The sequence below is a fragment of the Lindgomyces ingoldianus genome (genome assembly GCF_010093535.1).
Source record: "Lindgomyces ingoldianus strain ATCC 200398 unplaced genomic scaffold BDR25scaffold_24, whole genome shotgun sequence".
Lineage (NCBI taxonomy): Eukaryota > Fungi > Ascomycota > Dothideomycetes > Pleosporales > Lindgomycetaceae > Lindgomyces > Lindgomyces ingoldianus.
In genome coordinates this window covers 450,944-473,744 of record NW_022985185.1, presented here as the reverse complement: position 1 = coordinate 473,744, position 22,801 = coordinate 450,944, and the positions used below count along the sequence as shown (strand labels likewise).

Here is a 22,801-nt window from a genome sequence, read left to right as displayed (position 1 = left end):
GTATTTCTAGAATGTGGAACTTAGGGCCGCATGTAAATGAGAGAGATAAATTGGCTGCAATGAAGTTGAGTGAAGCTGGTGTAAATGCTAGTAGGACCTTAGAGACAAGTTTGGTTGATATCTTCTCCTCAGTTCCTCTGGTAGTGCATACGCCGTATTCTAGAGCAAATCGAAACGAGAGACACCAGAACAACGAATTTGGTGCTTTGAGCTGGCACAGCTGAAAAGAAGAAGAATAATAAATACGACTAAGAGAGTAAAAATAGACTTGTTGACTTGAGATGGAGTTGTGAACTCCCTCGCCGTGACTAATCCAAAATACCTCAATGAGCCTCGGCTGCAAATTAGTGAATCTTGGCTGTCACGTGGAGTAAGCCACCCGAGGTCTCCATGACTGGCATCCACTTAAGCCTCCACAAATACGGACTGTGTGTGTCGACCGGTCCGAATGACTGACCGCCTTACGGGTAGTACGAACCTCAGGTTCTCCCGGCGTTCAAGTCAATATTAGTGTCGAGTGTAGAAGATCAGCTCCTCTCTCAGCTCCTCGTGCTCCGTAAACAAGAAGCATCAACATGCTGGAGGCTTAATACCACTCACTCAGAGTCATGGTTGATAAAGTTGAAGGCACCATGCAGCGAGAAAGTCTTTTGGGAAGGGTTGTTGATTGAAATTGACTTCCGCGTCAAACTTTTGTCTGCCTCTACCTCTACTCGCGGTGAGGTGCGTTCTATTTATCGGCTAGACGGGACCTTCGTCCAGTCTAGCCTGCGTCTATGATGCCAACGCCTATCGTTTCACTGAAGAAAACAAATAGCTCCAACCCTAATTTCGCAAATAACGTGAAAGAAGAGCCTCGAAGGAGCTCAAAGTCTTGTTGGAAGTAAAGAAGAGAGTTGGGCTGAATTGATCATTGGAGGAGTGGATCCTAATATGGCTGTTAGAACATGCTCTGATGATATGAAGTTCGACGTCAGACGTACCCTAAAGTGCTTCTGGAAGTTACCCCTCCTCTCGTTCCCAGCTTGGTACTTGTTGCGAGCTCGTTGTTCTCTTCTACGCTCCCTCTTCTCCACGGCGCGTATTTCGGCCTTCTTAGCGTCGGTGACACCAATCATTCCCATACCGCCGTCGGCACGACTGATGAGCTGCCGTCCGCGGTTTCGGTTGTCTTGGTCCATGTTCACATCGCCATCAGAGTCGGAGGATCCCGCTGTGATAGTGCGTCGATTCTCCATGCGCTCCGCAACTCCTGGGTAGTTACGAAGGTTCTGGCGATAGTACTTGTTCAACGATCTATGGCCAGCAGTCCGGCCCGACGGCAGATGAAGTTCGTAGTCATCGTGGTACACTGCGACTGGGGTAGTGTGTGCATGGGAATGAAAGCCGTCTACCTTCCGATGAGGCCGTGGATCTGAATGAGAATGGTGTCGAGATTTCGAGAGGAATTTGTATCGATGAGAGTGGTCGTCGATCGGCACGGCTGTAATCTCGTCGGTTGGAACGGTGGAGACTGTACTATCAGTCTCCCATCCGTCATCATCATCGCCAGACATGGCCGCATCATCAGTTGTGAGCACTTTTCGCGGCGCACCTAGCTTAACTCCACCACCGGCTGTAGATTCTGAGTCGTTTGAGCTTTCAGACTCCTCGGCTCTTCGCTTTACGGTCTCAAAATCCTCAACGTCGGAATACGTGCTACTGAAATCGTAGAACTGCCCAATTTCGACCATTTGATCATCGGTGTCAAAGCCTATCATGCAGTGTCCACGATCCCGCATGTGTGTTTGGATACCAGATGCTGTGTGTTTAATCTTGCCACACTTCAAACACTCGTGACGCTTATTAATCTTCATGTGCAAATACTTGATAAGGCCTTCAGGCTCGTCCAGATAGTCCTTATCTGGAATGAACATTCCATGGAAGCGGCCCATGTGGTGAATATTGAGGGAGAACTTTGGGGACCGATAGTTGCAGAAGAGACAATCCAAAAGAGGGTCGCCGGGAGGTTTGTTGGATGATGTAACAGAGCTCTTGTCATCTTCCTTGATAGTCGTAGAAGCAGTCCCAGTCCTGGAAATGGGGTGTTCAGGCCTGTCTTCCGGTCCTGCTGAATGGTGTGGGCGTGTCGGACGTCGTGAAAGGGGTTCTTTGGTGTGCTCGTCCAAGTTCGTGTGCTTCATGCCATCGACTACTTCTGAGAATTCCCTCTCGGCCTCACGATCAATAGCGTTGGCGTCGGGCTCTGCCATTGGCTCACCCAAAGAAAAAGCAGAACTCATGATTGATCCAGTCAGAGAAGCGGAGTCATCCATATGCGCCCTGCTCGCCTTGATGACGTTGGTCTTGTGCTTCTGGCTGTTCAGGTGGTTGTTGTAAGCATTCTCGCTGTAGTATATCTTCTGGCAGGCTGAACACGCCTTTTCAAAAGAGGCTTTCGCGGCGGTGGCGGCAGCGGAGGCTTTATTTGCAAGCACTTTCTCAGTGAAGATGTCAGAGGAGAGCGGGGGTAGAGAGGCGACGCGACGCTTAAGGTTGTAACGACTGAAGAGGGGTTTAGCGAATGAAGAATAGTAGAATGCGCTTTTACCCACTGCCAGTCGGTCTGCATATGAGCCCTCTGCAGCTCACTGGACCGGAAGGCGACCTGGCAAGTGTTGCAAGTGAACGGATGGGTTAGCCGGACATTCGGCTGAGAGGCGCTTTGCGACGCCATGGTTGCAGGTATGTGGGAGCAGATCAAAGGAAAGACAATGCAAATAATTCGTGTCAAGTACTGGGAAGTGGAGGAGGAAGTGTGGGCCTTCAAAGTCGCCAGGAGTCCGTTGAAAGCAAGAATTAGTAAGTGGGGTTCACCGTGGGCAAGGCCGAGGGGCAAACTCTGGGAGAATTAATGCCGGCTGGCGGTAGTGAGGGCACCGGTTCAACCGGGTGTGATTAATAGAGTGCGAGAGAGGGATTTGTCTTGAGCTTGAACACTGCGAGGCCCCGGAGCTGGCCGAGTGTCGAGCGCGCGATGAGGTGAGCTAAAATGGAATATCCGTGGTGGTGATGAAATGCGCCATTTGCGGCCAAGCCCGTGACTCTGATCCCTTCACCGGCGCACCAATCGTAGGAAAGTAGCCTTGTCGTCGACCTCAATGGCCTTTCACTTCCATGTCGCTCCCCCATTTGCTTGCTCAGGGAAGGTGAATGGCAGTGTCTACGCCTGCCACGTGCCCTCCTGACTATGTCGCGCGCTGTCGACCGTCCTCCAGATCTTCACGAGTACCATCCCGCTATTCTGCCATCCCCTTGCGCGCCCGCGACACCTGAATTCACACGGAAGCGAGCGCCAGCATCGATGATATGACGGGCCCGTCACGAGGGCTGCCGGACCCTCTGCATGAATCCCGCGGCGCGTCATCCGCTGCCTCGACGGCGACGTTGGCGGAAGGAACCCCGCGCAGGCGACGGCGACGTCAGTCAGGAGCTCTCGAGCGCCATCTGAGCAACGTGATAGACGTGGAGGAAGCTAGCAGGCTAGTGGAATGCTCGCAAATACAGAGACAGCTACGATTCCAGCAGCTTGTCCGGCGGTTCGTCCCCTGAAGCCGTAGCTAGCAGGACCAGCGCGCTGACCGTAGTGAAGCTATATCTCCCAGATCCTGTACGGCTGCAGCAACCCCTATTGCACGACGCCGACATGTCTGAGTTGCAAGAAGCGTCTCACCTCGAAACCATTCCGGGCTCCAACCCAGCTCACCGCGCGTGCCCTCGCCCACTTCCTTGCCAGTCAGGATGACCCGCATACTGGCCTTTGCCCTAATCAGCTGAAGGTGTCGCCCAGTGCTTTAGAAATCGAAGGTGCAGGAGGGGTTGAGATCCTCAAAGGGGAAGGTGGCAAGGGGAGCACTTGCAATGTCTATCCTGCACCTCGACCACCTCTCGCAGCCTCAGCAGGGATATCGACATGCCCCGGGAGTAGCACTTCTACGGCAAAGCGCGACGGACACGATAAAAGCAGTGGCAAAGGCGAAGTCGATAAAATATGGACTACCCTGGGCGATCGGCATCAGGCGAAGAAAGATGTCAGGTCGTTGGGCCAGAATCTCTTCGACACGGCCACAGTTGTGTACTCGTACTCCAAGCAAATCCCCAGTGCTCTTTCTGTATTCAACTCTCTACGCTCTCTCCGCACCCCACGCCAAAAGGTGTCAGTTACAGAGCAACATCATGACTCAGGCATGACCGTTGTCAAACAACGCCATGTGGACTCTTCGAGTGCTGAAGCTACGGGACATGCTAATGGACACACTGTACAACCGCGTGTGAGTGGGTGCCCCGCGCCGACAGCAGTTGCTCCACCCCATTCACTGCGGAGCCAGAGATCACATCCAAAGACGAGCTCCGCTCACATAATGCCAGAAATTCTGAGCAACGGTCATCGAATACACAGAATTCGACATCATTTACCGGATTCCCTGAGCAACGGACAAGCTCCTCTCAAGATCCAGGATACTGCACCATTTGACGGCACGCAAGAGCGCCCTCCATCATACAATTCTAAAATGAAAAGAAAGCCACTTTCGCTGGATCTAAATTACACGCCCAAAGCTGACCCACCCATCATCTCTTTATTAACTGCGAACCAAGACGATCGCAATGAAAAAGCCAGCGAACCCATGGGGCTAATTCTGCCTGTAGCCTCGCACCTCGATTGCCAGATTATGGACCAGCTAAAAGACGAAGTCTATCATCATCGCAATCAACAATCCTCCGACTTTACATTTGTCGTTGACTACGATACAAATGCAAGATTCCGTCCTGCGAAACCTTTCGTCAATAGGTCACTTTTCTTTACTTTCAGTGATCCAGAAACTCTCCTAAAGTCTTTCTGTGACTCTGATAATAATGCGTACAAACACTCACCATTACCACATCTCAACTCAACTCGTCTCACCCACACTTTTCGCGATTGGAATCGCCGGAATGGTGCACTACTCTTCGACAGCCTCTGGATTGCCCTAAATGCCTTATTTGTGCCACCCCCGGAGTTGGACGTTCAGAAAAGCCCTCGTCTCAGAGCTGCAGGGAGGTCGCCCTCTTTGAACGGATCTGCTTCGTATTCTTCTACACCTTCAAACTCGGAAGCACCGTCGGGCCGCTATCTCAGTGACAAGGAGGCTGCTCACATCGTTATGATATGTATCCACGCCCTGACCTCACTGGTACCTGTTGGGTGGCCCCATTCTTGGGTACAGGTCCGCAAGTTTCGGTCCTGGGGTATTATTCTCCCAGATGCGCCTCCTCACACTGATTTCACGGATGGTTTCTCACACCCGTTGTTGAATACTATCGATGAGCTGGAGTACGAACCTGCGCTCCGTCTCGCGGGCAGACTCGTTCGAGGCATTGGCGCACGGGCATGTTTTGAAGATATTCTTGTTAGTCTGGGCCATCGAGAGGATGATGACGGATGGGGTCCTATGCAAAGAGGTCGTTCTGAATTAATGCGCATTCTAGTCAGACACCTTGAGGAAGTTGAGCACCTCGCAGTTGCCAACAAAATGAAAATGAAAACGAAGCTCAATTATGACGAAGATCCTGGCTGGACAGTTACGGCAACGTTCATTGAATGGCTGAGAACGATAATTATCAAGAAATGGAATGGCAAAGCCGAAGTCAATCGGTGGGGCAACGTCGGAGCTGCGATCAGGATCCTCTTCGATTTTTGTAAGCTTACTCGTAGCAAGTCCAACCGAATCGTTACTAACTTACCTCCAAGATGACAATCGCGAGTCGCTGAACCTACGGACAAACATGTTTCATATACCTTACCTCAATGAGCATCTCGACTTGGTCAAAGAACCGATGAAATTTCTCTCGCGGGGTCCCACGATAAACTCCTTCCATCTACTCCAGTGTCCCTTTCTCTTCACCCCCCGAGACCTTGTGGCTCATTTCCGAACGATCAATTTCACACGCATGTACAAGCAGTTCGAGGAGACGGAGCGCGCCATGCATCTTCAAAGGGAGTTGGATCCATTCCTACGGGAACCATACTGGTGGTTGATAAGGTCACGTTTGAAGGTGACATTTACCGACTATCTTGTGCTCGATGTCAGAAGAGAACATGCACTTGAAGACACCCTCAACCAGCTATGGGGTCAGGAGAAGCGCCTTCTTATGAAACCGCTCAAAGTCAAGATGGGACAACAAGAGGGTGAGGTTGGCCTAGACCAAGGCGGGGTGACTTATGAGTTCTTTCGGGTCGTTTTGAGCGAGGCATTCAACCCCGACAAAGGTATGTTAGACTTACAGTCTAATACCCTTCTTCACTGACTTTTCTTAGGCATGTTCACAATAGATCCTCAAACTCGAATGACGTGGTTCCACCCTGCCACTGTCGAGCCTCCCAGGAAGTTTGAATTGTTAGGAGTTCTCTTCTCGCTTGCCATATACAATGGCATCACCCTGCCTGTCACCTTCCCCCTTGCTTTCTACAAATATCTCCTTGGTATCATTCCAACCACCGTCAATGATATTCGCGATGGTTGGCCCGCACTTGCGAAATCTTTCGATCAATTGCTTTCCTGGGAGGACGGCGACGTTGCAGACGTGTTCCTGCGGAGCTACACTTTTAGTTACGAGTCGTTTGGCACAAACATTGACGTGGACATGCAAGAGTTTGAACGAGTCGGCCCCGAAAAGAACGTAGGCTGGCTAAATAATCCCTCACAACAACATATGACAAAAGTTGTGGGGAGCGATAACCAGCACGACCCGGAAAAGGAGGCATCAATGGTGACGAACTCGAATCGGGAGCAGTTTGTAAAAGACTATATTTTATGGCTCACTTTAAAATCCGTAGAGGTCCAGCTGCGGGCCTTCAGAAAAGGCTTTCTTTCCTGCATACACGGTACCTCGCTAGACCTCTTCGAACCTGGTTCACTTCAAGCACTCATTGAAGGCTCGCAAGAAGTCTCTGTCTCCGCCCTTAAAGCTGCGACACACTATGAAGAAGGCTACCATGCAGCTCATCCCATTATTCTCGACTTCTGGTCCATTGTCCAGAAATACGACAATGATGATCGAAAGAAGTTGCTTGAATTCGTCACTGCAACCGACAGGGTTCCGGTAACGGGATTCGAAACGATGAACTTCTGTATTGTGAGGAATGGAGGTGATAGTGAGATGTTACCGACGAGTAGCACGTGTTTTGGGAAACTTATGCTGCCGGAGTATAAGGGGAAGGAGAAACTGGAGGAAAAGTTGGCCCTTGCGATTCAGAATTGTAAGGGTTTTGGAGTGGTGTGAGATGCGTAAGGATTCATGATCCTTGAGAGTTATCATTGTTGATGATATGAGGTACTCTTCGATGAGAGAAAAGGTGATGTAATGGCTGTTTGGGTTTGGGATACTGCTTTTGATATGATATTCTCTCTGAGAGCTCTGGCATAGCTTATGAGAAGCAGGTGTAATGCTTTTTTAGCATCTTAATGGCGTATTAGAATTTTTGGGGCCTCGGATTTCTTTTTTTTACCCCTCCATTGCTCTAAGGTGGTGGACTAGTATCATTTTGCCATCTTCATCAAGCCCTCCAAACACCTTAGAACTATGTATCTGTCCTACCTGCCCAAGCCTCTTGCCCTCCCCACGATCACCGTCGACAGTCCAGAGCCGCACACCACGAGCCTTGCTCCCAAACCCTAACATCTCCAGCCCGAACGTCCTCGGAAGTCACCACCATTCGCACGCCGTCGTCATTCGTTAAAATGAGGGGAGGAACGTCAGCTTCTCTTCCCTTTCAAGCGTCGCTGTCTCTCACACGAGACCATCATGCACCTATCAAAGGCCGCGGAAGTTGCCTTTTTCGTGTTGAGATAAGCCCGGCGAGCTTGACTGGCCGTGAGCAAGGACGATGGTCCGGGTAGAGGCATTACCCCGCCAAGCCACGATCGACGGCCCCACGAAGCTTGTTCGGGTAGGCGAACTTGGCAGGGCTGGTGATAAGGATTGAGGTTTTGAATGGTGGATGTGGTGGGTATGATGTAGGTTAGTGGTGATTTTGGAATGATGGGGGATGCATGAGGTGAGGTGTGGAGTGATTGTCGAGGTGATTTAGGTGGGTGTGTGTAGTGGTTGGATGAAGGAGGGAATATGATGCTGTGTGCGGTACGTGTCGGGCTGCAGAGATTATGAGGGGTTATGAGGGATGCGGTATATATAAACATCCACAAGCGGGTTTCTAGATCGTCTGATCCTCTGTACGTAAATTTCCCCAATCTGAACTCCGCAATACTCCGCTTTCGTTCAATCCTTAGGATTACCGTTACCAACACTTTGCTCCCATACTGTCACGGTTTTTCTCGAGGAGGAAGTACACGAGGATGGCGGAAGACAATTTTGTTGAAAGACACACTAGTTATGGACGGGGCGGTGCTGGAAATTTGAGTATGTTCTCCTCTTTAGTCTGCGTGGTGGATTAGAGACAGTGGAGGACTGATGAAACACAGGACGACCGAGTGTTATTGAGCAGGCTAGGGAGGCACTTGCTAGTACTACTGAAACTGGTGAGCTGTTTTCTGATATTAATTATCCTCTTCCCATTCTTGCGTTTATACTCCTCAACCCCACCCTTCATTCTAGTTGATGCACCTGAGCGCCACTCATCTTCTTTTTCACCTTGTGGCCTATACAGTAGTACTTACCAGGCATATAGTAACACCTCAACGTCGTCGAAGTAGCGTTTGGAGCTCGAACTCGAATGGCGAGCGCCGTGGCTCCATCTGGAAGAATTGGTTTAGGAGAGGAAGTACAACTGAGGAACTACAGAAGGTCTAGGAGTAAGACAAAGAGTAGAAATTTGCCAGCAATGGGAAGTGATGAAGGATATGGCATTATTTTGTCTAATATTCGAAGGCGATAATAATGGTCCTGAGATGGAGGGGTGAGAATGAGTGTATGAGCACCTGTCATCTTCGGCCCCAGAATGATGAAACTGGAACTTAGGCTTCTAATTTAGTAGGTTGGACGACTCATTTCACTGTTGGTTTACCTGAATGCACTTCAGCAACAGAGGGTCTGCTTCGTGTCAGGTCGACTTCTACGACCTCTAGACCCCCGTCCCATTTGAGGGTTGGAGATGACTGGCCGTAGTAGACGAAGGTACCAACGAGAATGACGCGGCAAGTTGACGACTCGAAGGACCCTGACGAAGCAGTTGACGTGTGCTGTTTGAAAGTGAGTCTTTAGGCATCCTTCTTGTCGCCTTTGTCGCGGTCTTTCCTGGGGCTCGGGGTGGGGACCCAGAGAAACCACTGCTCTACGTCCTTGCAAGGACGAAATTATGAAGAATAGGCTCGATTCTCAGATGCCTAAACTCAGCCTCAGAAGACAAATTTACAGTCTCTGGCCTCTTGAGCTTGCGATGATGCCGGTGAAGCTAGGAGCGGGGGATGGCGCACTTACCCCTTTAGGAAAGGCCTCGGGCGGGGCTGATCACCTGCATCAGGCAGCATCATGAGCTAGAGCTTCACCAACTTCCACGTCTCTTTGTGAACGCTTCAGGGTCTTTATTGTGCGAAATGTCTCTTTTTGATGCGGCTCCATCGTCGGCTGCCATTGTTTCAAATTTCAACCCCCCTTCCAACTGCGCTTTTTCCCCTCCATTCGGACTGCAGAGCTCATCGTGGTTACCAATAGCTACACCGGATGAACAGATGGACTGGGACAGGCTGAACTCCAGTCTCCCACATCGGACCTCGAGGCACTGCTTTTCATCAACATCGAAAGAAGATACAAGGAATGGCCTCCGCACATATCCTCCCTCCGTCTTCCTCGATCCTGAACCTCGGTGCATCCCGGAAACAGATCTCGGCGACAAGTACAGATGGAAAAAATGTCATCTACTTTCCCTTCCAAGAGAAATCCGGCTTGAAATTTACAGATACATCTTGACTGACACCTCAGCCCCAAGTCTCCTCGTCAAGATTGATCGTCAGCCGTTCTTACCATGCTACAAGCTCACCCGGTCCCCAACGCCGAAGCTGAAATTCTCCCATGAACCCCGGAGAAGTTCTCCGATATCACTCGACATCCTTCGTGCGAACCATTTCACCTACGAAGAAGCTTTACCAATTCTCTACGAGCGTGCCAAGTTCATGCCTCTGCACTTGGATGGCTTGCTCCCTCTATTTGTCTCCAAGCTATCATCCCGCGCAGTATCCTGCATTCGTCGAGTCTGCTTGCCCATTCCCATAATAGCCGCACCCATCAACCTGAGCAACGATCGTTCTAAACAATTTACAAACTGGGCTGTGACATGTGCCCAGGTTGCACTCAGAGGGACCTTACGGGAAGTGGAGATACACGGAGACTGGGCTGTTTTTCAGAGCGGGTCCAACCGGCGACAGCTCCTACGACCCTTGTGCAAGATCAAGGCTCAAAAGGTATTTGTGGCCGATCTACCATGTGGGGACGATACGCTCGACTACAATGGACAGTTTCAGGGTATCTTACAGCAGACCGAGGCGGAGCTCAAGGCCGAAGCAGGTCTCCGAAAACAACGCACTGAAGCCGAAGCTGTCGAGCGCGCGAAGCGAAATGAGCATTATGGGAATCAAACACAGCACAGCTGGGCAGTTGGACATAACGCGCACCTTGCATCGTCCTTGTACCGTGTTACCACCTCACCACCCGGACCTAATTGCTCAGACCTACGCAATTCGTCAGATCACGCGCAAAGAAGCATATCAAGCACTCAAACAATGGAAGATTGGTGTCGGTGGGCAGAGGAGAATCTACGGCGCATGGAGCAAGACTTAAGTCTCGTTCCAGGTATCAAGCAATTTGAGAAGGAGCTGGAAGAGCACGCAAACCCTCGACCTTCCGAAGACACCCCAGCTTACGAGAACCTGAAAGAACCCCCAGAACATCACTCTGGTGAAGGTGAGGAGTCTAAGATACTCCACAAAGGTGGCGTGGATGCTGAGCAGTGGGACTTGGTGAGCGTCAGGAGTGGTACGAGTACCCCTAAGACATCTCGACCGGAAAGCGTGATATTACAACAGACGGACGATGAAGAATGGGTGGATACCGCCTCGACACTTGTTGGTAATGATGGTATTGAGAAGGATCAGTCTGACACTGAGAGTGAGGAGTGGGAACATGTTGACAAATAATTGAGCAGGACTTTCCGTTCCTTTTCACAGAGCAAAACTTCATTCGGGGCTTGAGTGCAAACCAGGTTCCGCCGGCAGCGATGCTCAAGAAACCGGCAAGTCTGGAACCTTCACACAAAGAACGTGAAATTGAAGACCGTCACATGCAAACCTGAGGCTCGAGTGGATCAATACATTCGAAAAGAATTACAACTTAAATCAAAATAAACATCAAATCAAGCACTACCGGACCATCTTCTAGCCCCGCTTCTACCACCAACCCAATCCCTTGTCTCCATCTTCCCCACCTGATCCGCTCACCTCCACCTCACCAACACCCTCTCAAGTCAAGCACAATTCATGAGACCCAATCTTAATCTTCATAATTCCCCTATCCTTCCACTAACAGAAATGCACATTCCTCTTCCTAAACACCTCAATCTCCGCTTAAAACAGCCACTCCTTATCCCCTCTCCTCATCTCGCCGACAATTTTCCTAACTCGTCCGCCTGCTCCTTATTCAACCAATGCGCCTCCCTCCTCACCCCTCCTCACCCCTCCTCACCTCCCATCTTCCACACAAATTTCACGAATTTGAAGAGTAGGTAAAAGGCCGTGTCTGTGCAGCCTTGTTCGCATATCTTGTTAATGGCGTGGGCGAGCGGCCGGAATCCGTCTCGGATGTAGTTTGTGAAGACCGTTGACGTGTAGCCTCTTCTTGGGCTTGCCTGACGGTTTGTAGCACGAGTTATAGACTTTGTACACCTTGCGTTCAGTTTGTCGGGATAGGGGTGGTGGTGCCACCGTAGGGGCGGGAGAGCATGGAATCAAGGATTCAAGATGGGGCGCCTAGAGGGGGGTTAGCATGTGAGAAGGACGAATGGAAGGGAATGCTTGGTATGGAAAGAGCGAAAACTTGTTCTCTCCTCCTAAATATTATGGACGCATCGAGAAAGTAGTAGACACCAACAGCACATATGTCTAAAATAAGCCAAGTATTAATAAATGCTTGTAAATTCTTAGTCTCCAACTTCTCCTTGAAATACAACGCTTTTATTCTGTTCAAAAGGGTTGCTTCAAGCGCACACATCGCTCCTTTCTCCTCGCAGACAACTCCGTGAACGTTGACGTCGAACTCGTGGTGGAGCTACATGATAACCCGGAAACACTCGAAGCTGAAACGATCGGGTGACAGTGGAAGTCTTGGAAAACTCAGAAAGAAGAGACGGGAGAAGGAAGGTGCGTGGGTCAATATGAAGGGAAGCCATAGCATCAAGATGGAAAAATATATATAGCAACCGGAACTTGGGCACGTTCATATTGGGGATGGATGTGAGTCTTAGCCCTGACGAATTTCCCCAATCAGGCGCTTTTCATATGAACTCGCCGCACGCCACGTGGGTATAGAATCCAGACTGTAGAGTCTAGAAAGCACAACGTAAGGGATCTCAGATCTCTAAGTTGCGAAGTTGAAGAGTGATTATGATTTATGAGGCTGCAATTTTCTGGGATTGAAGCCAATGCAGTTGGCGGCTTTTCTATGGTGAAGGTCGGGGTTGTGGAGACTAATGTATCATATCCATTCTGTCCATGCTCTAGAGTATGCGCGAAATTACTATACTTCACTTGACACTGCGCAGGAAGGGAGCAAAAGCTGAAGTGTTCAAGAAGTCAGTACCTCCGGACTGCTCGCTTTTCTTACTACTGAATTTTCCACACTTTCAAGCGATTACCATCTTGGTTTGAATAGGTTTAGCCACTTACTGTATAGAATTCTCTGATACTTTGCCTGGTACCTCCTAGCTCGAATAGCAGCTCGAATATGTCGCGGTATGCTGGTGATGGGTCAACCGCCTCCTAATGAGAATCTCTCTCAGCTCTCTAGGCACCGTCAACAAAGCGACCCGCCTCAATGAAATCTGCGCGCCCTTTAGGGCAAGCTTTAGACACTTCTTTGCTGCCTAATTATAATGTTATTTCTGTTTAAGAACTAATGAACGGCTTTATTAGTAACGCTAACGCAGAAAATTCTAAGCTTAAGCTTCACGTATTTTCATTTGTAGATAGCAACAAACAGTGCTAGGATCTAAGCTGCAGCGTGATTAGATAGTGACTTATGTGCCTATATTCTAACAGTACTATATACTGCTTTGCAAGAGATGTTAAAGTCCCCTGCTTTCTAACCCTAGGCAAGTGATTTTTGACGCATGCCAGGATTGCACTGCCTAGGTAGGGAGAGATCTCTTGCTTAGGCCATATTTTTCCTAAGATCTCCAGCAATGGGTGGCGAATTGTTGTCCGGTTGAATTTGGGTAGGTTAGTAGTAGACTAAAGTAAGGCTTTTTCGAAATTTGGTAAGAGGGAAGGTTCCACCAAACTAATGTTTTTGTGTTTGCTAGTTTACCACTTCAAAAACTCTCGCAAGTCCATCTCCAAACGACTGCTAAAAAATAGCTGGGCATCCATGGCAACCTGGTTGGTGTGAACATCTGCCTTCCTTCAGCATTTAGGATATGTACAGCTGTCTTGAATGGCTGGCTGATAACAGAAACCCGCGTCCCTTTGACGTGTCCCATGATTTCAGCAAGAGGTTTGACGGATCAAAACCATCCTGTTCATTTACGGCAACCTATAGCAGTATGCTAGAACTTCAAGTGCTATTTGTACTGCCTATTGTCTTAGTACCTATACCATCTTTTCGTGCCCTGTACCTTTGAGATTACATATTTCTGTCTCTTTCCCCGTATATAATGAACTGGTTCCCCTGTCTCCCCCATCATCTCTTCTTCTTCTTCCTGCTCCTCTCCCACCTCCCCTTCTCCGTCTTCTCCATATTCATATTCACCCTCCTCTTCCTCCTCTTCCTCTCTTTCCCTCCCTCCCTCCCTCCCTCTCCCCTTCTCTCCTCCTTCCTCTCCCACTTTCTCTCCATCTCCATCTCCCCCTCCCTCTCCCTTATCCCGTCTAAGTCCAATGTCCTTCCCCTGAATCTGAATTTGCAGCTCTTTAATCTCTCGGTCTTGCATCTTTATCTGTTCCTCTGTAGTCTTCTGGGTGGCGTTAATCTTTACACCTATCTGCTCCTTCTTGTTGCCATAGCCATGGAGGAGTAGTTCGCTAGAAATGAACCTCGTGGTGTGCCGGACACACGAGTCGCTATTAGAAGATAGAGTCATCATCTGTGTCGCTGGGCGACGGCGCTTTGGGGATTGATTGGTGGTGAGCATGGATGCGATGGAGAGATTGCGTTTAATTGAAGTCATCTTGAGGGCAGTGGGTGGATATTAGTGGATGGTTGCTGGCAGACGATGACTGTTGACGGCTGATGGTTGTTAACAGTTGATTGATGTTGACGTAGATGTTGGTATTGGATCAGCCTTGATGGCGATGAATGTCTCAATTGTGTGGATGCTGGCGGGAAGAAAGTATGACAGAATAAAACGATCGACCTTATATACAGCTACTGCGTCGTGTGTTGATAGTGCGTGACAAGAGAAATGGCACTAAAGCCTTCCCAACCATATATCCAACCCTACTAACACAGTCACCCATTCTCCTTGACATAATTTTTCACAATACGCCAACCAATAATTTAAATCAAATAAGGAGAAGTTATCAAATACTGCTTTAGCCGTGCCGAGAAGGACACGATGTTCTGTTTGACGCGACAGTACTAGTGGACGCGCACGAGCGTGTGAATATTGGCTTTCGTCAACGTGTCTCTCTGCACCAGTCAACAGTTGTCGATATGAGCATACCTACATGCCAGTGGGGTGGGAAGGTAATTTTACAACATGTAATATTACGACCGAAGCCAAATATGTGCGAGTTGTTGAACTAGGATCATTGTGGTGGCACTAAGATATTAGAAAGGTGAGAATATGATAGAATTGCCTAGAAGAAATAGATCTTAGCAAGTTGAAAAATCGAAAAATCGATAGTATTTTGATCACTAAAAGAGCTCTGTTCAAATAGTTAAACTTGCCTGGAGACTTATATCCATACATCAGCCAATCCTTCTTCACCCACGTCTTAAGCAGTTTAGTGGTGTCCAGAAACTAGGATACGGCTTTGCTATTAAGGGGGCGAGAAGTCTCCTCCACCTCCTTCAGGTCTTTGGCATAATTCTACGTCTTCTTCTTCTTCTTTCTTGTCGACTTGGCAATCTCACTAGCAGCTCGTCGGCTGGTTCATATGGCGGGCATTCTCCATATTCCGTCCCAGTACATATGAGCACTCTTGGAAGTAGATATTCAAACCGAATGTGATTCGTAGATTGTTGGGCTGCCATTACCCTTTCACAGGGGACTTAAGGCAATATTGTCGGAGGAAATCCCGGATCTTTTCGAATGGTAGTGTTTCCCTCCAGTCTCGCATTGTCAGCGCATATTTTCTCACGGAGAGTATCCATGAGAGCGTTGGAGCCGGTGTCGTTGGGTCGGGAGAGCATAATGTTTCGGAAGGAGGAGATAAGTCTGGGGATCCATTAGTCCAATTAAGATGGAAAGGTCAGAGGGTCAAATCGGTACTTACACATTCCAAGGAAGACGGGAAGGTCCGACGCGTCCGGGCGAAACCTGGTAACACGTGAGAGGCCCCAAATGGAATAGGATGCCTTAGCCTTCTCTTGGTGACCAGCGCACGGTCCTGCGCCGACATCTCATATTTAGTGGGGTATCCTGGGTTTCCAGGAGCTGGAAGTTAATAGTTTATTTGATGCTTCAGATTCTAACTAGTTAGACAGGGCCTATCTCACTTCCAACAAGCCTACACCTTCTCGTTCTCTAATCTTAAAACTCCTAAACCCCTTTCTCTCCTCCTCCGATTCGTAACCTCTAAAACTTTGTTATCTAGACACCACCACCAATTCCTAAAGAACGTCTCTCCAACCTCCCAGGCCTCTTCCGCTAACTCGTTCCCTTCTCCCCACCCTACAACGTTTCCGTGCACTCGAATCCCATCCTTAAAGTCGTCCACATCATGCATAATTTGCATGATAGCCTTTCCCTGTCCATCGCCATCATCATCATCATCATTCCTTGCAATTGGTGGACGAATTGCTGAAGGTAAGGCGAACATGCAGATTAGCTTTTCACGGACCGAGGGCCAAGGCAGAGTGTCGAGAAGCGGGTGGTGCGGGATTGCTATTTGAGCGGGGGTGGGGTGGAGGTTTAGTGGGAGAGAGGCGGGAGGGGTTGGAGAGAGCGTGTGCAGGTGGAAGGGGTTGTATATTTCAGTGACGACGTTAAGCATGGTGGCAATTGTGCCGAAGGCGCGCAAGGCGGAGAGGATCGGTATGGTGAGTTGGGCTCCATCTGGAGTTAAGGGGAAGTTGAATTGTGGTGGTGATGGATTTGAGCTTGCTTGTGAGGGATAGTGTACGGATGAGGGAGAGGAGGGGAGTGGACTCGGGAGTGTGCTGAAGTCTGCGAACGCTATGAGTCTAATTTCAACAGTATGAATAACAATTCATACCTATTGAAGAGACGCTAAAGTCAGGAAAGAGTGGAAAGTCTAGGGCACTCTGTTCGAAGTCCATCATAGGAAACCCTACATCATCCGGGTCCCTTAGGATCTCCTCAACTGCTCCTGCCCCCTTGTCTTCTTGGGTGGTTTCGGCTTCTGATTTCGAAGTCGAAATGGATGCGTTTCTTGACCCAAGTCTCAAAGTCTCGTCTTCTGATTGATTGAATAGTGGAGTAGTGGTTAGGCCCTTAGCCTGAGCTTCCAAAGTCGCGATCTTTTCTCTCCGCTTTTGGCCTATGCGAGAGCATCAGTACGTCTTTGCTAAGATTGAGTCTATGCAAAATGCTATATATCACGACTTACGATATCTTCTTTGAGCTAGGACATTAAGCACCCTCTTTCGATCAGGATCGCCAAGCTCAGGCACGTTCGTGGGAGTGCGGGTGTTCTTTCTCTTCTCTGTAGGCATGTTGTTATGGTATGCAACGTTCACGTTAAGTTTGGTGCGGAAATTTAATGATCGCACGAGTCCTAGAGAGAGAGGAAGGATTATATGAACCCACTGGAAGAGCATAACGTTATGGCCTTCGACCCGACTAAGCTTGATTAAGTTTAGCTCAAGCGTCGATCCTGCATTCGGAATATTTCGCGAAGTGTGACACACTCTTCCACGTCGTCAATGGCGCTCGAGCAAATCCGTAAAGCATCTGTGGTCGGTGCTTGATGCAAGATCCAAGGCGAATTGCGAAGGCGGCTGGAAAACGTTATCATACACCTTTCTTCGAAATGCTGCCAAGTCCTTGGGTCGCTCAGCCTGCTTCGACAAGTAAGGATAGCTCTTCCACACCGTAAGTGAATGTTGATATAGAATGCTTTAGTGGCTGCCTAAAGGGTTGTGGGAAAAGTTATCGACATGCTCATATCGTTAAGGCAGGGGAATAAAAGGACGTCAAGGACGCTCTCGATTTGACATCCATCAAGCACACCAATCCGAGATATATCATCCTCATCAGTCACACTTCATCCAAACAAAAGGTTGACATCAGCACCAACCACACGTCCATTCATCATGGCACCTGGGTCCATCGCGTCTCATAACCAAAGTGAGCGGCTCCTCGCACCCAAGCCCATGAATGAACAGTATTCTGAGCCCCTCTCATCCACCTCCTCTGGAGCCATCAGAGCCCTTTCCATCCTACGCATTGCAGTCGGTGCGGGTTGCCTCATTGCACCACGTTGGACCTGCGCACTTTTCCAATTCCCAATTGCTGCATCCGTCTCGGTGATGCCACGTCTCTTCGGCGGCCGCGATCTTGTCCTTGGAGAGCTCCTAATGACGGCCGAAGATGAGAATGCTCATGATGGAGGGAGGAGAGAGATCAAGAGGGCTCTTTGGGCAGGTATTGGAACAGATGCGATCGATATAGGTGCCATTGCATTTGGAGTTGCCACGGGAACAGTGGGAAAGTTGCCAGGGGCAATTTTTGCTGGAGGTGCGGTCGCATTCATTGGCCTGGGTGCTTTGGGTATGAGAGGGCTGTGAGACGGAAATGGTATGAATGACAATGAAGGCGTGTGAACAACATGCTACTTATTGCTGAAAGGGTAGACGATGGTGGTTTTACGTACACGGACGGAGAATATGATCAGGGATGAGGATCTTGCAATATGTGTGCGTTTTTACGTTGTTCTCGGGTTTGATAGATAAGAAGAACGAATAATATGGACACGGGGTCGGAGGAAATGGAGCACCACACGTCTTCAGTGTGAGGTGAGACTTTTAACTGTAGTGATGCTGGTGATTCAACAAGCGGGATTGCTAAAGGAGTCGCTTGAGTAGTCGCGTGATAACGCGCTGAATGAATGAGAGAACGTGGTGGCGCGTAGCGAACAGTGTCCGGATTTGTTGGCGGGGTGATGAATGCCAAGGCTGACGTCTCAGTCCTGGAAACAAACAAGAGCAGAACTGGAAGAAACGACACGTGAAACTGTAAGTATGTATTGCCCACAACAAGACTCGAGAAACCAAGCTGAGGCGTTGACTGACCCTCAGTCCATGAGCAGCAGTCCCAGGAAGCATCGCGGCCCGTTTCGCCCGATCAACACGCTCTCCTCGCCCCGGAAACCGACATTTAACACGGATACTGTGCGGGCTGAATCCCCGGCAGGAGGTCACTCTGACACAGATTTCATAAGCAATTCGAGTTCTCTTTTCGAAGAAGCGCAACTAGAAACTCGTCGCGTTCCGTCAGAGTGCAGACTCTCCGAAACGGCTCAACTGCACAAAGGCGTTTCCGTGGAAGATTCAGGCAACATGGTCAGGGAACGGGAACCTCCGGTACCTAGCCAGCGTACCGAGCCTCCCCTTCCAAAGGTATTACAAGATCTGACAAACACTTCACCAGAGTTTGGAAAGACAAGTCCGCTACGGAACTCGCTCAAGAAAGATATCCAGAAGGATCCATACGCGCATCTGTTTAACGCACCGAAACCGGGTCAGGCAAGACCCGAGCACCACCGTGTGCCCTCATCGCAACCTCCACCGCCGCCAGCTTACGCCTCAAGCGGGTATAGTGTAACTGGCTCAGGGCATCAGCATGCGCCGACCTTCCCACAATCGTCATCTTTATATAGCAATGGAGGAGCTGCTCTACCACACCCATTCAAGCGCGACCAGCCACAAGGCAGTTCTCGCTATAGCACAGCCTCATCCACCGGATCTGACATAGTTGAGATTCCTTCTGCACAATTTCAGCCACGTCAGCCATCGTACAGCATACCGATTCCGAGGCCAATGAATCCCCCAACCCGAACCACACAGGCAGCTCCTCGCCCCACCTTCTCCTCAATTAACCTTGTGAATAACTTCCAACCCACCAACCAAGGCTTTAATCCCGTCAATCCGTTTCATGGGCCTCGACAAACTATCATCCTCGATGACCTCCCTCGTAAACGTGGCGATGATGATGACGATGACTTTGATCCCGATGCTGAGATACGTGCGCAAGGCAGCGAATTTGGTGCCCCCGACCTGTATGCATACGTGGATCAGTCCAAGGCCAACGAGAACATCAAGGCTCTTTTCGAAGGCGGGTTGGATGACGAGGAGAAAATTCCTCGAATGAGGGGTCGGAAAAAGAAGAAACAAGAAGAAGAGAAGGCTGCGAGGACGTTGGCCGAAAAGCTACAGGCCCTAGAATTAAAAGAACATGAGGTGGACACATCCGCTACAGAGGAAGATGAAGACGAGGAAGACGACGGGACCGTCGACGGTATGAAGGTCAAGTTGCTGCCGCATCAGGTAGATGGAGTTGCATGGATGATTGAAAAAGAGACTGGAGCTCACAACAAGAGGGCCAAACTTACAAAAGGAGGAATCTTGGCCGATGACATGGGACTTGGAAAAACCATTCAGGCGATAGCCGTAATTCTTTCCAATCCCCGACCAGAAAAGAACACCGAGCCCGAGAATAAAAGGAACAAGATTCTACCCTCCGTCGGAAAGGGCACCCTCATTGTTGCTCCTTTAGCTCTCATCAAGCAATGGGAGGGGGAGATCAATTCCAAAATCACCAGTTCCCACAGCTTGAAAGTCCTAGTACATCATGGATCCAATCGGACCAAGTCGTTTGATAAACTCAAGGGATACGATGTAGTTATCACCACATATCAGGTCTTGTCGTCCGAGCACGCTAGTTGCGGTGATGGCCCCGATGGACTTAAGAAGGGTTGCTTCGGAGTTCACTGGTACCGTGTTATTCTCGACGAAGCTCACACCATCAAGAACCGCAACGCCAAGATGACTAAAGCATGTTACGAACTGAAGTCTCACTACCGATGGTGCTTGACTGGAACACCAATGCAGAACAACCTAGACGAGCTTCAGAGCTTAATCAAGTTCCTCCGCATTGAGCCGTATGCTACTATGTCGAACTGGAAAGAATCCATTACTGGTCCAATGAAGAATGGCAGAGGAAATCTCGCGATGAAGCGACTTCAGATCTTCCTGGGGCGACTCATGAAGCGCCGAACGAAAGATGTCTTGAAGAAAGACGGTGCTCTCAACTTTGGCGGCAAGTCTAAGGATGGCCAAGAGAAACAAGGATTCCAGATTGTTGCCCGAAATGTTGAAACTGTCGTTGGCGCGTTCACCACCAAGGAGCGCGAGTTTTACGATAGGTTGTCCAATCGTGCAGAGTCGCGTCTCGCGGAAATGATGGGAGGTGCGAAGACGGATTATATTGGAGCTTTAGTACTGCTACTTCGGTTGAGGCAGGCCTGCAATCATCCTAACTTGACGAAGAGCAATGTGAAGGATGATAAAGATGCCCTGACAACAGATTCCAAGTCCGGTCCTCGGTCCGGTACTCAGACTCCCCGCAAAGGACAGAACGCAGATACAGACGACCTTGCGGACCTATTCGGCGGGTTGAGCGTCCAGACTAAGCGCTGTGATGTTTGTCAGCTTAAGTTAACGAAGGATACCGCGGCCGTTGGTGCGATTCGATGCAACCATTGCGAGGACGACTTAAATGCTTCACAGAGGAAAGTCAAGAAACACAAGAAACACAAGAAACATGGGCACAAGGAAAAGAGCAAGAAACACAAGAGATCGAAGGGCGAACAAAGCGAGAAGGAGGGGAGCTCCAAACTCTCACGGCAGCGCCGGATTATTCTCGATAGTGACGATGAGGATGAGAGTCAAGGTGAATGGATTGTTCCAGAAGGTCAACAGGTGGTCTTGGATCTTGGAAAAGCTGGTGGGACTGACGACGAGAATGCCGAAGGCGGTGGTGATTCTCTCGGTTCGGAGGATTCTGACTCATTTGCAACTGAAGATGAGGGTACGCCATCGAAGAAGAGGCAAGATGATTCGTTCATTGTTCATGATACGGATGACGACGATGATGGCCCTTCTGTGCACAGGAAACTTCCTAAGAAGAGCAAGGTTATTAACCTAGTTTCTGACGATGAGAGCGACTCGAGAACAGACTCTGATACAGAAGATTCAGACTCTGAAGCCGGCTCGGAAGAGTCTGAAACCGGAGAATCTGATATTGAGTACGACGCCTCGGATCTCACGCCATCCACAAAGATCCGCCAATTACTCCAGATATTGGAGAAGGAGACCCCCGATCACAAGGTCATTGTCTTCTCTCAATTCACCTCCATGCTCGACCTGATCGAGCCCTTCTTGCACAGAGAAGGCTACAGCTTCACGCGATATGATGGCAGCATGCGCAACGACCTGCGCGAAGCTAGTCTCCACAAGCTGCGAAACGATAAGCGAACGAGGGTCCTTTTGTGTAGTCTAAAGTGCGGTAGTTTGGGTCTCAATCTCACGGCTGCCAGCCGGGTGGTTATCATGGAGCCCTTCTGGAATCCGGTAAGTCCTCATTAGATGAAACCTACCCTCGTTAGACATCAGCTAACACCTCGACAGTTTGTCGAAGAACAGGCCATCGACCGAGTCCATCGCCTCAACCAAACCGTCGACGTAACAGTCTACCGCCTCTCCATCCACAATTCCGTCGAAGAACGCATCCTCGAACTCCAAGAAGCCAAGCGCAAACTGGCCGAAGCCGCGATTGAAGGTGGGAAAGCGATTGGCAAGCTTGGTATGGAAGATATCCTGAAGTTGTTTAATCGCAATGCGGAGTATGATCACCAAAATGTCGATGATGGGAGTGAGAGGGCGATCTTTGAGAGGACGAGGGTATTAGAGAGCCCAGCGAAACAGGCTGGGCTTACGGGCATGGTGGAGAAGGGTCTTTCTATGATGTTGGAGCCGACGAACTCGGGTGGACCGAGGAGGAAGCCTGGAAGTACGGGGTTAAGGAGAGTGGAGGATAGTGTATGGGGACGGCGTTGAGGGGGATGAAGTCTTGCGCATGGAGTCCCTGTGTCAAGGCCTATGATGAATGGCTAGTTTCGTGTAGTATTTGCGATGATGACACATCTTTTCGGGGTGGCGTTGTTGGGCACGCGGAATCGTGGTCATGTGTGCTCAATACGCCAATTAAGCCAGTACAACCTCCTGGATATCGTGTGAACTATTTGTATTTGCTCATCTATTTAATGTTTTAACCTTTCTTCTGTTGAGGGTGTCCTGAAATAGTACAGAAGATGGATTCCTCCCTGGAATTAGTAATTTTATGACCATCTGAGCTTTGTAAAGGGTCTACCATTCT

General features: G+C 49.5%; 7 protein-coding genes across 7 annotated transcripts; 4 read left to right on the top strand and 3 right to left on the bottom strand.

The window, feature by feature from the left end:
• Positions 1–910: 910 nt before the first annotated feature.
• Positions 911–2,716, bottom strand: BDR25DRAFT_326704 (uncharacterized protein; the record flags this gene model as incomplete). The annotated part of the gene is made up of 3 exons (XM_033692294.1): positions 911–928; positions 984–2,544; positions 2,595–2,716. 3 exons carry the CDS (start codon positions 2,714–2,716, stop codon positions 911–913), a joined length of 1,701 nt encoding a protein of 566 aa, XP_033545364.1.
• A 430-nt stretch (positions 2,717–3,146) lies between these two features.
• Positions 3,147–7,519, top strand: BDR25DRAFT_304945 (uncharacterized protein). Its single transcript, XM_033690318.1, has 4 exons — positions 3,147–3,578; positions 3,632–5,715; positions 5,768–6,286; positions 6,335–7,519. The coding sequence occupies exons 1-4, from the start codon at positions 3,349–3,351 to the stop codon at positions 7,297–7,299; spliced, it is 3,798 nt and encodes a 1,265-aa protein (XP_033545363.1). The 5' UTR covers positions 3,147–3,348; the 3' UTR covers positions 7,300–7,519.
• Positions 7,520–9,533: 2,014 nt separating this feature from the next.
• BDR25DRAFT_394777 (uncharacterized protein) lies at positions 9,534–11,508 on the top strand (the record flags this gene model as incomplete). Its single annotated transcript, XM_033698331.1, has 4 exons — positions 9,534–11,136; positions 11,171–11,219; positions 11,255–11,327; positions 11,407–11,508. Exons 1-4 carry the CDS (start codon positions 9,570–9,572, stop codon positions 11,506–11,508), a joined length of 1,791 nt encoding a protein of 596 aa, XP_033545362.1. The 5' UTR covers positions 9,534–9,569.
• A 2,314-nt stretch (positions 11,509–13,822) lies between these two features.
• Positions 13,823–14,407, bottom strand: BDR25DRAFT_315998 (uncharacterized protein; the record flags this gene model as incomplete). Its single annotated transcript, XM_033691565.1, has 1 exon — positions 13,823–14,407. The coding sequence occupies one exon, from the start codon at positions 14,405–14,407 to the stop codon at positions 13,823–13,825; it is 585 nt and encodes a 194-aa protein (XP_033545361.1).
• Positions 14,408–15,911: 1,504 nt separating this feature from the next.
• BDR25DRAFT_344245 (uncharacterized protein) lies at positions 15,912–17,135 on the bottom strand (the record flags this gene model as incomplete). The annotated part of the gene is made up of 3 exons (XM_033693918.1): positions 16,974–17,135; positions 16,620–16,904; positions 15,912–16,579 (listed from the first exon to the last, which is right to left on the bottom strand). The coding sequence occupies exons 1-3, from the start codon at positions 17,077–17,079 to the stop codon at positions 15,912–15,914; spliced, it is 1,059 nt and encodes a 352-aa protein (XP_033545360.1). The 5' UTR covers positions 17,080–17,135.
• Positions 17,136–17,317: 182 nt separating this feature from the next.
• Positions 17,318–18,207, top strand: BDR25DRAFT_344244 (uncharacterized protein). The gene is made up of 2 exons (XM_033693917.1): positions 17,318–17,458; positions 17,541–18,207. Exon 2 carries the CDS (start codon positions 17,680–17,682, stop codon positions 18,151–18,153), a length of 474 nt encoding a protein of 157 aa, XP_033545359.1. The 5' UTR covers positions 17,318–17,458; positions 17,541–17,679; the 3' UTR covers positions 18,154–18,207.
• Positions 18,208–18,606: 399 nt separating this feature from the next.
• BDR25DRAFT_344243 (uncharacterized protein) lies at positions 18,607–22,660 on the top strand (the record flags this gene model as incomplete). The annotated part of the gene is made up of 2 exons (XM_033693916.1): positions 18,607–21,996; positions 22,054–22,660. The coding sequence occupies 2 exons, from the start codon at positions 18,607–18,609 to the stop codon at positions 22,480–22,482; spliced, it is 3,819 nt and encodes a 1,272-aa protein (XP_033545358.1). The 3' UTR covers positions 22,483–22,660.
• Positions 22,661–22,801: the final 141 nt, after the last annotated feature.